Source organism: Corticium candelabrum, chromosome 5 (assembly GCF_963422355.1).
Source record: "Corticium candelabrum chromosome 5, ooCorCand1.1, whole genome shotgun sequence".
NCBI lineage: Eukaryota > Metazoa > Porifera > Homoscleromorpha > Homosclerophorida > Plakinidae > Corticium > Corticium candelabrum.
The window spans coordinates 3,785,638-3,800,380 of NC_085089.1; the positions used below are offsets into that span (position 1 = coordinate 3,785,638).

The 14,743-nt window shown below is 39.0% G+C and overlaps 1 protein-coding gene across 3 annotated transcripts in view; it reads left to right on the forward strand.

The window, feature by feature from the left end:
• The first annotated feature begins 1,400 nt into the window (after nucleotides 1-1,400).
• LOC134179560 (vacuolar protein sorting-associated protein 54-like) overlaps nucleotides 1,401-14,743 on the forward strand; it is a 29,199-nt gene continuing 15,856 nt past the window's right edge. For 2 of the 3 annotated variants that reach the window (XR_009969888.1, XM_062646495.1), the window contains exons 1-7: nucleotides 1,401-1,790; nucleotides 4,106-4,229; nucleotides 8,030-8,070; nucleotides 8,130-8,312; nucleotides 12,323-12,565; nucleotides 13,314-13,456; nucleotides 13,512-13,644. Coding sequence is in view for 2 of the 3 variants with exons in the window: in XM_062646495.1 (XP_062502479.1) it covers nucleotides 1,404-1,790; nucleotides 4,106-4,229; nucleotides 8,030-8,070; nucleotides 8,130-8,312; nucleotides 12,323-12,565; nucleotides 13,314-13,456; nucleotides 13,512-13,644 (1,254 nt within the window). In the remaining variant the exon portion in view is untranslated. The remainder of the gene's footprint in view (nucleotides 1,791-4,105; nucleotides 4,230-8,029; nucleotides 8,071-8,129; nucleotides 8,313-12,322; nucleotides 12,566-13,313; nucleotides 13,457-13,511; nucleotides 13,645-14,743) is intronic. The other variant, XM_062646496.1, reaches the window with a different exon arrangement.

Sequence of the window (14,743 nt, forward strand, 5' to 3'; positions counted from 1 at the left end):
TTGTCATATTATGGTAAACCATGATAGCTAAATACCCTGGCATCACCTCAATTGTTTTACTGCATGTGGCGTTGATCCCCAGTTTTGGGACTTCTAACTACCTCAAATAGGCATCTACCATGATGAACTAATAAAGTGTTGCCCTAGGGTTAACAACTTGAAATTGGAAAGCAGGCATTCAGAATTTTTGTAAGACAGATGAAATGTGAGATGTCAGGCATGTATGCAGGCATTGGCTCTTCCTTTATGCGGGTGGTAGTTTCACAGATATATTTTGTTCAGCCTTTTCAGCTCTACGCTTGAATGATCACGTGAATATTAAAAAACATCCAGGTTACTTGGTACAATTAACTTATCGTTTGGCAAAATAAAAATTACAGTTGGACATCCCTGTTTCATGCAAACATTTAATTAAAGTTTTTGGCAAGAAAGACTTCGTATGCATTTCAATTTCGAACAAATTTCAATAGTACTTATATCGACAGGAAGCTACTGTTTATGTTTATTTTTTAAATAAAAGTGATACAAGTGTGTAGTGTAACAGTATAGCAACGGTGGACGTTACCACAGTACAATAGCATTGTCAAAGATGCAGCACGTTTGTATTATAGATATCAACAATTGGTTTTCGTTAACAATTCATAATACTGGTGTATGTGTCAGTATGTTCCTAATTCCAGAACGTTTCTAAGTAATGTACAAAATCCCTATCCAAATTAAGTATTGTGTAATAAGCACTGCGGCTCGCCCACTTCGATAACTGCTCGCAGAGAAAGCACAAGTCCTACGACCTGTTAGCACAACAACAGACTACGAACTGTGAGCCATGCGTGCACGTGTCTACTAGTACCTTGCACGTGCAATTGCAAGTCAAGCATATCCGGGATTTGACATTCGGAATGTGCCCCAACCGTGCCCAAAAATTCACGAATCATCGGAATGAAGCTGGGTACTGTACACTGTACGGTCAGGTAGGTGTGTAGCAGCAGATTAGGTCCACCCTAAACGTCTGGGTCCGCCCAGGTCCGCTTGCTACCTCGGATCAATTATTTCTAGTGGCGGTTAATTTTAGCACAATAGCGGATTTATCACTAGCGGGCGCTTGCATTGCTCAAACATGGTATTCTAGAAAGACTCTTGCTAGAATGGAGTAAACTAAACAAAATCATCTGATCATCGTTTATTTTAGTTTCACGTAGTGGTATCCTAGTGTATCAGTAAACGAATGGAACCAATTGGGTTCGAAGACAGCCTAAAGGATGATCATGCAACTTAGCTAATTAGATGGCAACTTAGCGCAGCCAGCCCCGCCCCCTTTTCGGCTTCAAAATGAAAGGGGCTTTCCGAGATTAGATCCGGGACTCTAGCCTTGCAATTTTTGTAAATATCAACGTCTGATACGAATGACGTCAGCACTGCAAGCTGACGAAGCGAAGAGATTTCTGAGGATAGAAGTCGGCAATTCTTCTCAGGACTTAGGCGAAGTCGAATTGTCTGGTAAAAATATAGCTGTAGATCAAGCCGGTGACAGGTCTACCCTACAAAGGGAGCTAGTAGAGAAGTCAGGCGTATCGAACAATGATGAGGAAGAAGACGAATTATGGACAGTTTACTCGTCGAAAGTGAGTTTACCTGCTGTGTTGAGCGATCCGTCTCGTTGGAGGCCAGAAGCTGACTTCTTTACCAAAAGCTGGGGAGAGGGATTCTTGCCTTTGAGTCGGCTACCTCGTCATTACCTTCCCGTCATCAAAAAGTCGGAGTTTGCTCATTACATTAAGCAGCTTGGCAAGGTAGGCAAATGTTGTTTGTTAAATTTGTATTAATTAAGACCTCTAGTACTCTAGTATATTAATAATATAATAATAGTCCTCTACTACAGTATTCAAGTTTATAATGACAGGGAATCATAAGAATGGGAGACAGTGTAGAGATTCATTTGGTAGATGTTCAGTGAGATCTTGACATTGAGTCATGTCCCACTATGTTTGCTAAATTATTATATATTAAACAGTGTCAGGGTGTTTGCACGTGAGCTTGTACTGGAACCCAAAGACGTTTCATTCTGTAGGCTCCATGAAGCAGGCTTCTAGAATCACAGTCAAACCGCTATCCCTGATATACCATATTTTTTAATAGTGGCCGCCCTCGAATAGAAGCTGTAGCTGAAGAGAATTGTTGAAAATCGAGGCCGCCCTCGAATTGAGGCCACACTAGTCTGCAAAGTTACTGGCCACGCCCATCACATTCTTTTAATGCTTCTGCGTTAATCTCATCCTATTACGTGCATTTGTCTATAATAGTCATGGCATTTCCAGATAAACCTGCTGCGGTTGACATCTTCAAAAGTGTCCAATAGAAAGAAATGTGACGTTCAAGTACCAACGTGTCACGGTGGGAACTAGAGACTTAAAATAGAGGCCGCCCTCGAATACAAGTTGCCCTCGTTTAGAGGCAGGCCGCAGTTCGTAACCTTGTTAAAATAAACCCGAGACCACTATTTGAAGAAATACGGTACAGGTATTTCATTGACCAAGTATGCTAGCATCAGTAAAATGCAGTACTACATCCTCCTCTATTCTTCTATTTGATTCTTGCTCAGCGTGGTAGCTGTCAGTTTGGAAGGGGTTGAAAATTTGCAAGCACACACATGCTAGTTTTGCATAGCCAGCCCCTCCCCCTTTTTGACATACAGACAGATGTCGAAAGGGGGAGGGGTTGACTACTTGAGACTACGCACATGCACAAATGCGTATCCGCAAAATATAAGTTCTTGTGTTTGCTTTCTTCAAAATGTCAATACACACACACACACACACACACACACACACACACACACACACACACACACACACACACACACACACACACACACACACACACACACATGATGTGATATGGCGTCGTACAGTATTTATACAAAATAATGTGTTAGTTTACGAGAGATGTTCACCGTAAATAGACCAAGAAATACTTGAGACTTTCCGGAGCGTAACGGTTTGTTGCCCCCGAGGGGTTTGACTTAGTTGATCTGTCTCACTTGGTAGCTCAACTAGAGCCAGTTGTGCATTGTGCTAAGTGCACAAACGGCCATCTACTAGTACATTTTCAGGGCACGCACTAGAGTCTGAGCCATCATTGGACATAATGTCCTACCACTTTGCAATTTGGCAGGACATCATACACAACTGGCCTGACATCAAATAATTAAATTAAAATTGCAAAGATTTATGTTCAATTTTGCTTAATTAAGTCTTAGTAGGTCAAGATGAGATGGCAGTTACATTAACATAATAACGAAAATATCTGTCCCAATCCTTCAGATCAAATGCAGAAAGAATCGACTTCTTTTCCAGATTCAGGTGGGTCTCTATCAGTGCTGTGCAGTCTTGGTGCAGGTCTTCGCTGCTTGTCTTTCCATCACAGCTGTATTGCCCGAGTAGCATCCCATTCTTGTAATGGGACACCATCTACAGCAATTCGAATCAACTGGTCAAGCCTGTTTCACTCAGACTACACCACTGGTCAGATTTCACTGTATGCATTCATGAAAACACTCGTTCAACAGAAGCATTGGAAACAGGAAGCGAGAAGACAAGTTCCACAAGCAATAGGACGTTGTTCTATTTACTGGTATCTGCACAGTTCTGGTGCTTCACAAACTTCACAACAACATCTGCATCATTTTCCCTCATTAACGAGTTATTGCTCACCAGGGATAGCTAAATGGTCAACATTACAGGGAAAATCCTGTAAGACTTAATTGGATAAGAACTTTTCTCCGCCTACTTCAGTCTTGATATGCAGAAGTCTTCTCATCTGGCTTCTTTGATAGCTACCTTTCACAGATTTATCTAGTCTTTTGAATTCAAGCAATTCTGGAACTTGTAACTGTGATGCTGCATGTTCACATTTTACTCCTGACACCATGTGGTGTTTGCGTGTCGCCTGAATTAAAAGACATTTTATTCTTTATGCTATCACACTAGACTTTGACTCAGTCAAGACCTGCTAGCATCATTAGTCATACCTTACTCTATAAACAGTAAAGTTGTTATACCAGTTGTAATAATTAGTGAACTATAACATTATTCTGAAATATTTGCAGCCTTACAAGAGCCACGTGAGGACAACTCGAATAGCGGCAGCAGTGAGAGAAGAACCAATTGGTTATGTGCAAAGTCACAGTGTTTTGTCAGACAGTCACGATTCTACATTATCTTTTTCTAAAGGTATGTACTTTAGCTGTCTGTGGATCTAGGAATTTAACTATTGAAGGCCTATGGTCTTGAAAAATATGTGAGTGGGTGTCGGTAATTTGGCACATTGTCACATTAGAAAATTTAGTTGCCATGTATAGGTGTCGTTTATCAGAGGTAATAGCTCTACAAGTATAAAAATGTTTTGAAAAATGAGAAAGATGTAGGGTTGCCGTATGAAAGAGAATAGAAACAAGACCATGTAAGGGTGTGCTGTGACATCTTTTCTATACAGACTGAGCAATACATCATCCCTAAATTGCACCATTATCTAATTAGTAAGCTATAAAGCACATATTATAGTGTCTCTAGTTAGAAAATGGTGCAATGTGAAGGATGATATTGCTCAGTCAGTTTGTATACGAAAGATGTCACAGCACACCCTTACATGGTCTTGTTTCTATGCTTTTTCATATGGCAACCCTACATCTTTCTCATTTTTCAAAAAAATTTTTTATTCTTGTTTGCATTCTTTTCTGCATGAGCTTGATATGTGCAGTGGTAACGGTGTACACGAGCAGATACAGTATGCAATTGCAATTGGTGAGGTGGACAGTGAGGCTAGAAATCAACACACTCCCCGTGTAGTGCTCAGTACAGGAAACGTGTAGGTTAGATTTGGTGCAAATGCAATCAGAATTTAGAGCGAAACGCTAGCAGTAGCAGAGTGGCTTCAATTAGCATAAAGTTTTCAATTGCTGGAAGCACTGTGGAGGGCGACGACATACAGTCTACACGGGGCTGGTGTGGGCATGTGTTCGAATGAACCGGAAGGTGTAGCATTTGTGTCATCGAGAAATTTAACACAGGGTCGGTCCCTTGAGAGGGGACCATGTACTGCAATGACAAATTTGAGAAGTCATGGACATGCTCCGTTGCAAGCGCAGAGGTTTGGTATAGAAATCAGCCTTGTAGCATTACGGTTGATACCAATATCTGCTTTTACAGAAGACTGAACATAAACTCAACCCTACATACCAACGTGGTAGCGTTGGTGATGTCATGCCGACTTCTGTTTGCTGGATTATATAGTGTATACTATCAGCTGTCCTCGTGCATCTTGTAATTTTTTCTTGATCTAAAAAGCATGTTTTGGTTGTGATAGTTTGAACACTAACCGATGATCATTAAGCATTGGAGTAGCGGTATGACACAAAAGGAAGAGCAATCATACATCCCATCTGCATCCACCACTTTTGAGAGTAACTCGTCATGCAAGACTGAAATTGATGTGGATAGGCAGACATTAAGTGTATGTTCTATTAGCTTATTGTGAATCTGTGATATATTTTGGTTGTGGTTTTATGGAGAGGTGATTGAGGCTTATGTGGATGTCATGTCTTCAAGCAATGTAGTTTGTGTTATTAATTGCCTATTCAGAAAAATGGGGAAGGCGTGCAATGACTCAAGTAAAATAACTGTATGTCGGTCACTGGTAACATGTATAATCGAATACGCATACGTTAGAATTAGTTAGTTGCGTTTATCATGAAAGTATAGTTGTGCGAGTCATCCGCTGTTTTCTCTTCTTCATTGAGTCTCTTAATTCCACTGTGCTTGTACACCTTTCTACTCATCGTCCTTCAACGACCTGTGACAGTGTATGGGAATGGATCGATGAAGAGACTTGCATAATGAGTACTGGAGAGCTCAATCAGCTTTTGAAAGTATAATCTGTATTTTTCCAATAACCACATAGGGTGTTGTTTGGGCAGAGGTGGTTATTGCATAACTCCTTTCGTCAAAAACTATATCGTTGAATTTTTGGCAAACTGCAATTGTTCAAGCTGTAAACTTTTTTCATTGATGGCTTAGACAGTCACAGTCAGAGCTAATTCTCATGGTAGAGAGAGCTCTTTTTGCAAATGTGACAATTTTAACCAGTAAGAATCTTGACTTGCGGACCTCTTTTCGTTTTCCTTTTACATCCACAGCATGTGCTTGAGTTTGGCTATGCTGCAAGGTAATTTGAATAAAACAACCAAGTCATCTTTACTTTCTTGAATTGCAGCAACTGATGGGGCCAGGAGAGGATGACATCAATGAGATCAATTGATGTTGTAGATATTTATAATTGCCATGATACTGAAGGCAAGGATTATAATGATGACTCAGCTGAGAATTCATATTGTCAGACTGGGAAATGTCAGCTTATACAACTTATTACTCACATATGACTGTAAACTGAAGAAAACAACTCTAGCTTTGTGACCAGTCTTGCTGCGCTTTTGGTTTCCTGGATATTTAATTGTCATTGCTGCATTGAAGAGTGAACATCCGGAAAGGCCAATAGTGCAGCAACACAAGGCTAAGTGACTTTTGGGTGTCAGTTTTATGTAAAATGTGTTATTACTGAATTAGAATTACAATTTTGGATTGATTTTGGTGTAGAAAATGTTAGAAAATGAGCTCCTTAGTTGCCAAACATATAAAGTACAGTTTGGCCTTCGACAATGGACTGTCAGCGCTGCTTAAAATATGTTATTCAGTTACAGCTGAACGGACACGTTGCAATTGGGGCAGGTGAACGAATGCTGTACTAGGACTTGTCTATCATTTGGTAACAAGAAACTTGTGGCTTCATGAGGACGCAAAGGGACCTGTTTTCTGGAGACTTTTATCCTAGCCGAAAGGCTACATGGTTAACATTCCAATCATTGAGCCTACAACTTTACCGTGTTCCCATCCTTTTGACCTGTCAACCCTACATTACCTTTATTTTTCCAGAATGTTTTTGTACTTGTATGTACTCAAAGTAGAACTGTATGGGATCAAATTTTTGTCAAACATCTTCAAGCAGGCAGCTGAAATTGTATTATTTCTTTGGAATGGCAAGGTTTCAATAGACTGTATCCATCCAAATACAAGCCTTGGGGCTTCAGCTAAAAGGTGCAGCAAAGAAGACTCAGGATAGTTATAAGTATGCATTCGTTCGCCTTCCACTGCAAGGGGCTGGTAGGCTTTGGTATATGCTGGAAGACTCTTCCTAATTGAACACAAGTTAAAGTTGATACATTCAGAAACTTGTAGAGTTACTGTGAGGCATGCACATGTTCTCATATCAGCAAGGATTATAACCAAATGAGATAGAAGTTTGCCTTCAGATTGCTATCTTTCAGAGAGTTGTTTGATTTTTTGGAATTGCATATCTCCTTCTTGAATTCGCTACTGTGTGGATATTTGTAGAAAGTGGAGAACACTAGTAAGTGAGCATACGCGACACACCTCTTAACGAAATTTTACTACTAGGTCGGGAACTGGTAGAGTGTGGTAGAGATGGTAGAGTCTTCTAGTAGAGGTTGATCTCAATCTAATGCTTCTACTTATTTTTGCCAGTACTGGTAAAGGCCAAATGAACTCGTTGTTATGTTGTAGTCAGGAGGGGATAGGGTGGTAGGAAGGAGAAGGGAAATGAGAGGGGAGAGGGGGCAAAATTATAGTTGTTTCTGTTGATCAACAGTTATTGTGATGGATGAGTGACTGCTGTTAGTTGTATATCAATGAAAGATGTCATCTGTGATAGAGTTTGATAGATATCATCTGATAGATTTTATTGTGTACCAGTAAAGTCACTGATTAATGTAATCCTGCATTGCACAACTTGTAGGAATAGAAACTTGTTAATGTTCTGCTGTACATTCGGTGGAAGTAAAATACTTTGGAAACCATGCTGTATTTAATAAAGTAATTAAAGTTTATGAAGAGCAAATTTGAGGTTGACAGTGACCAGGAATAAAGAATACATTAAGCAAACTTTTGTTTATGTTTCATAGGTGCAGATAGCAGAGAACGTCGAGTAAATGAAGTTCCAAGAGTGTGTTTGGTGCAGCATTTGGTATTGTAAGTTAATATAAATGGCCTATTTTCTTGTAGGTGTTTCTTCGACCTGATTTTGATCTTGAGAATCCTGTTACATTTCGAGAGGCATTGCCTTTACAACACCTTTATGACAGTAAACAGGATCTAATTACCAAAGCTGGTAGAAGAAAGAGTGGATCTAATTCTAAATTCAACACCTCGGATCCTATGCAAACAAGTCGCCTCCTGCATGAAACGGTAATGTGCTACTTAATCAAGTGACTGTTCTAATACACTGAATAGTAGCAATGTCAACGATTAACACCTATTACAACTATCTTGTCTGGCAACAACCACTATTTGCATAGTTTTTGTGCTTTTGCAATTATGTAATGATACAATTACTGCTAGCTTCTAAGGATGGCTCAGAATACACACCAGGGAGTAATTTAGTATTTTATACTATTAAAAGCTGGTTTACAATATTGACGCAGACGTCGATGTGAATGTGAGTTTTGGTGTAAATGTGTAATGTCGACATCAATAGTTGACTAGTCAATATTTGCACAATGTAGGTGAGACGACTAGTCAATATTTGCACAACGTAGATGAGATGATTCAAAGCTTAAACGCATAACATATGTGACTCTTCTGTTGCTTCTTTTGCTGAATTGTAGTGACAAAGATTAACATGATAAAAAGGAATTTCGGCAGCACTCGCAGCGAAAGCAATTATACTAAATTTTCAACAACTGACTCTGCAATCGCAATAGTGACTTATATACTGGATTTGCCAGACATAGATAATTGTGCACAGATTATATAAGTGGTTCTACTATTGTTGATCTTGGAAATGTCTTCTTCATCCCAGAAATGTCTTCTTGATCTTAGATGTGTGCTTTTGATTGGTTGAAAAAATGACCACATGGTAGTGGTTGATGTTCAGTACCTCCAGTTGCTGTTTTGGTGTCAACATCAATGTTGGACACCAAAGTCACTGTTGGTGATGCTGACGTTTTCACGATATTGACGTGTTGATGATATATTCCCACGTCACTTGACCATGGTATAAATAGATTATTACATTATTAGGGTGCTATATAGCTTTACAAGCACTTGGGCGGAGTTATAGTAGCCTCAGGCAATAACCACACCCCTCGTGCTTTTAAAAGCCATATGGCACCGTAATGATACAATAACGTATACTACAGGTCATGTCAAAACTATTGACACATTTCCCGTTTACTCGGCACTATTTTGGAAAGTTTTCTTGTTTTGCTATTAAGAAACTGCGCCAAATTTTTCTCAAACAGCTGAAAAGCAGTCACAAAAGCTATTCCATAGTATACGCATTCCCGTAGAGAACTTTTCATGAAACGAGTCGTGAAAGACAACGCCGTGATATTCTAGCTCACCTGATCTTGCACGAATAGAAAACTTCTGGATGGTCATCAAGCGTCGTGTTGAGCTTCGGATATAGGCCTCAAAATGTTCATGAACTGGAAGATGCAATCCAGGCGGAGTGGCACTTGCTCATGCCTAGTGATCTGTGGCCATACATTGAATGCACGTCTAGCTGAATGCGCCTTTGTGTATAGCTACGCTAGCGAGGGTAATGTTAGCAAAAATGAAAAGAGGACACAAACTACTGATGCACACTTGTGAGTCTCCAAAAGTCTGGCAAACCTACAAGCATACGCACAATAGTTCTCTTCTATCTAAAAGCGTACGTGACCTGGAAACGGATGCGTTTCTGCTCATGCTACCCATGGCCACGCCTTCAAGCGTAAATGTGTCAATAGTTGTTATGCAGACTGTAAAATAGGCTGTAATTGCCACAGTAACAAAAGCTGCAACATGCGGGATCAAACACTTGTCATTATGCAATCTTAGGTTCCCATTATAGTAAACCAAGTAAACAATTGATTTTGTGTTAGCAGAGGCAGACATGTAGGTTTTGTTGATTATTTCAACAAGACTTGTCAATTACAACATGAGTTCTGTTCTGGTAAAACCTTTTTCATAAAAGTTGGTGGTTGTGATTGGTGGTTCATCTATTGACTGTGGTTGCTATGTACAACCGAATGCCAACACTGCTCTGTAATTGACCACACCAAGGGCGTGGTATATTTCTTCAACATGAAAGACATAGTCACAAATCCACACATCTCGACATAGTCTTGCAGACTGTAAGTGAGTTGATCCTTTTAAGTACGCTACTCTCTCTAAGTCATATGACTTTTTACAAAGTCCTGTTCCTTGTTGCTCATTGCTGAAATTGGCAGTCATTGCAACAGAAATTGTAATTGAGTAGCAGTCGTCAAATTTTTGTTAGCAATATTTTATTTAACTAACTTACAACTGACCTACACCAATACTAGCACTAACAACGAGGTATTCAAGTGGGATTCCAAGAAGTGTTTGAGCCAAACAACAGTCACATTGAATATCAGACAGCTACTGTACGACTGCAAAGAAGAGGGAGTAAAGATAAAGCTCGCTGCGATATCAATATCAAAAAATGATCTTAGTAGGCAACACAGGGTGTATAAAGGAACAACTCTTTAGTGTTAGCAATTTAAGTTAGCAACTGAAAACTTTTAATGCTGCAGTAGGAGGGTCAAGCTTGTTTAAAGGAGGAGCATCAATGCTAATTCTCATCAGATGGTCTAGCATATCTTCACCAGGCATGTTTGCCAATCACTTGTTATTGCATTGAAGCTTCACTCCACAATGGCATTGCTAATGGGGAAAGCAAGCAAGCTATGCGAAGGTAGGAAATTGCTCTTGGAAATGGGAGAGTGGCAACTCCCGTACTGAATCTTTGGGATGCTCCCAGTTGTCTACCTAAACTTTGTCTGCAAATTTTGCAGACTGTGGGAATCTCAGTTTGGCGATAAGGATATTTAGGTAGACAGTGGAGGAATCTTGTAAACTGAGTCTGGTATAGCAACATCAACTTTCGTTTAGGTACCAGTAGTACGACAAAGCATGTTACTCTGACCTTCAAACTTTTGTTAATTAAAGCAACCAAACTTCCTATTTCGTACATAAACGCTTCATTCGCATACATGCAGGCTACTGTATATATCTGGCTACAGTTGCAAGTCTACCATTTTGCATGTTCTGACATTTAATGCTGCCAGTTCAAGTCATGTCTCAGTTTCCTTTTATTGTGAGTGCTATGACAACATCTGTCTCGGTTGACATTTCAACCTCAAACCAACAACACAATTCACAAAAAATACGTTCAGAAGCTTTCAGAGAAGTTGATATGCAATGCGGGTTTGTTCTTCAAGTGCAAAATGGCTGAAGGAGCTCTCATTGTATTTCAGAACATGTTGAAGAAAACAGCAGAGGCTGAGAGAGTCAGCAAAACTACCATATATAAATTTGAAAGGGAGCTTGCAGGACAATGGAATAATGCACACTTTAGCAAACAGAGGTAAAAAACCTAGCTCTGGTCCTGTTTAAGTACAGTTCAATTGTACAATTCAATTGAAGTAAAACTAGTGAATTTCACTTATGGTAGAAATAATGCTTTAGTAGCAATAAATTCTACTTTAGTGGAAACAGATATATAAGAAAATCAAATCAAGTAGAATTGAGTTTGCTTAAGCAGAATTATTTCTACTATAGTGGGAATAGCAAATTGTGGCACAAATGCCATGTCATGGACAAAAGGGGGTAATTCATAATTGTAAATTGTATTCAACGAATGGAAAACATTTTCTGTCCATCTTCCTACCCCTGCTCAAAATGAAGTCATGTTTGTTCACATATTGCTGTGCAATTGGTTTTTGAATAGGAGTGACAGCTTTATTACAGCTGCTACATTACATCACCATTACTACAAAATTTAATAGTAAAGTATTGCAGTGCCCTAGGGTGCTCATATCTGCAGATGCACTCATATACGAACCTTTCTAGCTGTAAGACAAAGTGGCACCACTTTGCATGTTTGAAACTTCCACTGAAGTACAGAAATCAGAAACTTCTATTCCACAACAACATGAAAGTCTGCAATTTCGTTTGAGGTTTGCAAGGAAACGTGCATTGTCTTCTTACCCTCTATCAGTAAACAGAGATTTGTATTGTTTAGATAATACTTACAATTCCAGACAAATTTTAGTTGTAAGTTTATTGTGTCTTTTAAAAATGTAGTATGAGGTTGTTTGTGGCTGTGATTATTGTACACTTTTTGTTGTAATTCATCAACTTTCCCACTGTCTGTTTTCTGTAACATTTGTTTTGAATTTATTTATTAGCTTACACAGTATCTTGATCGAGTTGAAGTTCAACTTGCCCAGCAAATTGCACTCAAGTCGGATGACTTCTTTAGGACAATATCTTCTCAAGATACACTTGCAGATGAATTAATTGTCTTTCGAAGGGATGTTACATGTCTCAGAGAAAACTTGCTTTCAGCTTGTGTTCCTCTGTATCAAGGACCATTGCAGACTCTTCATCTAAAGAAGAGACAACTTCGACTAATTGCCGTCTATCACAAGGTTTCATATAAGGCCAAAGCAAAATGTTTCGTTTGGGTTGTCTGACTATGTCAGTTATTCCTCTAAACCTTAATCTTATGTCATTTGCTTAAACATGGTAACTATATTTGCATACCAACTGTCAGATATATTCAAGTATTTTGTCGTACATGTTTTAAAGTGCCATGCACATTTCCAGGGTATGGAATTCAGTACAAGATATTATGGAAGTGCAAGTTTATTTTGTCCAGTGGACAACATTTGGATATACACCTGTGAAAGGCCACTGCATCTGCAGGCTCAGCTCTTAGCATACATACATGCAATGTCTTGAGAGCCGGTGTCAATATATTTTGTGTTTGTTTGAGAGGTGGTGGTTTGTACAATTCTCTACTTTGACTGTTTCTTTTGCTTGGGTATTATACCGAATGAAGTACGGCTGAATTAGTAACTAGCCATTGGTGCAGCTGTTGTGATGACCTGATGAGAAATAGTGAAGACCTGATTGAAAATGTGCATCTCATTGTAGAATGTGTTCTGATACATCAAACTATTTATGCTACTGTAGCAAGATCTTTAAACAGATTATAGTTGTCCTGAGAATTGTAGGAATATAACCTCAAACCTGTGTGTCAACATATTGGTCTTTTGTGACTTGCTGACCTGAAACACTGTTTGTTGTGGCCTTATCATTTGTGTGTGTCAGATTTATGTGGTCATCACTCAAAGCCACTTTCTAAGTATTCATTATGGTTTAATTTAAATGTAGTTGAAATTGATGGAAACTGTTCATCAAACTCAGCCAACAATTCAGTTACTTCTTGCTACATCTGATTTTGTTGGGGCACTGGATCTTATCTCAACTACACAAGAAGTTCTTCAGCAAGAGCTAGCTGGAGTCCAGAGTTTCAGGTACTTGTTTTTGCTAGCTGCATGGCTTAGTTTGATCAGTTGTGTGAATGGATAGGCATTTGAGCTCCCAGCTTATAGAAATGGAAAGAATGATTGAAAAAGTGATGGAAGCAGAATTCATCCAGTCTGCCACTGCCGGCCTTGATCGGATTCATCCTAAGGAAATAGAGTTTGAATCTGATGAGGAGGTATGAGTGATTATAATAATTTGTATGTAGTGAAACTCATCAAACTGATGCCTGTCTGCAAGAACTTTAGCATTCGGTTGTGACCTATGATAATGTTTCATTAATTAGCCTTCTAAGTTCTATTTAGGCTTTATTAGATATTGGCCAGCAAACAACGACTGTTTTAGTTACCATCACCAAACTTTATCACATAGTGCTTCTTGTATTCTGCTGTAGAGAAGAAGTCTTTTCCAAGTTGTTGGACATTGCTATAGTACAGAAAGCTTTCTATAATTAAATGGCTACTTTCAACCGGACTTATTGCTCAAATTAATTTATGAATTCAATTTTCAACTTCTTACTGGTCACATCAGAAAAGGTTATAGTGACTCTAAATATAGAAGTTTTGTAAGCTAATAAAACAGGTCATAAATTGTAGCAAACTCCATTATGTAAAGAGATTAATGTTTGTAACCTCTAGTGATGTGTATTGCAACAGGACATCTCTGCCAATAGACTGTGATGGCAAGGCTCAATGAACATCTATCTAGTAGGCACTAGATGTGCACAATTGTAGCTACTTTTTTCTTTATCCGATGATGTCTTTGAGTTATGGGGTTGTGAAAGTAGATTTGTCAATGACTGGACTTTTCCCAAGCTGAAGAAGCTATTTCTGCATAATTCTAGTAAGCAGGGAAATCATTCAAACCAAGTACTCCATGCATCTGCAAGTGAAGGAATCTCTAAAGCATCACAAATGTGGTACATAGAGCCACTACGGTGAATACCTACCTCTCAAGATAGACCCGAATAATGGACTGTTTGCTGCATCTTAACGTTTTATAAGATAGTGTGGCCATCCCAGAGTAAAATAGCACAAAAACAAATTGCTGGACAAACACGTTTGTCATGTCCATGCTCATTTTTGGACCACACTTTTTTGAAAAGCACGCCCTCAAATTCAGTCCCAGTTTTGCAAAATAACACACTATCCCTATTATTCAACATGTATACAAGGCATTGCTATACATCGAACAATTTTGGAACAACGTATACTTGCAAGGCAAGCGTTGATTGTGTTACAATAACTTTTTGTGAAAAATAGTGTAACATCAAGAAG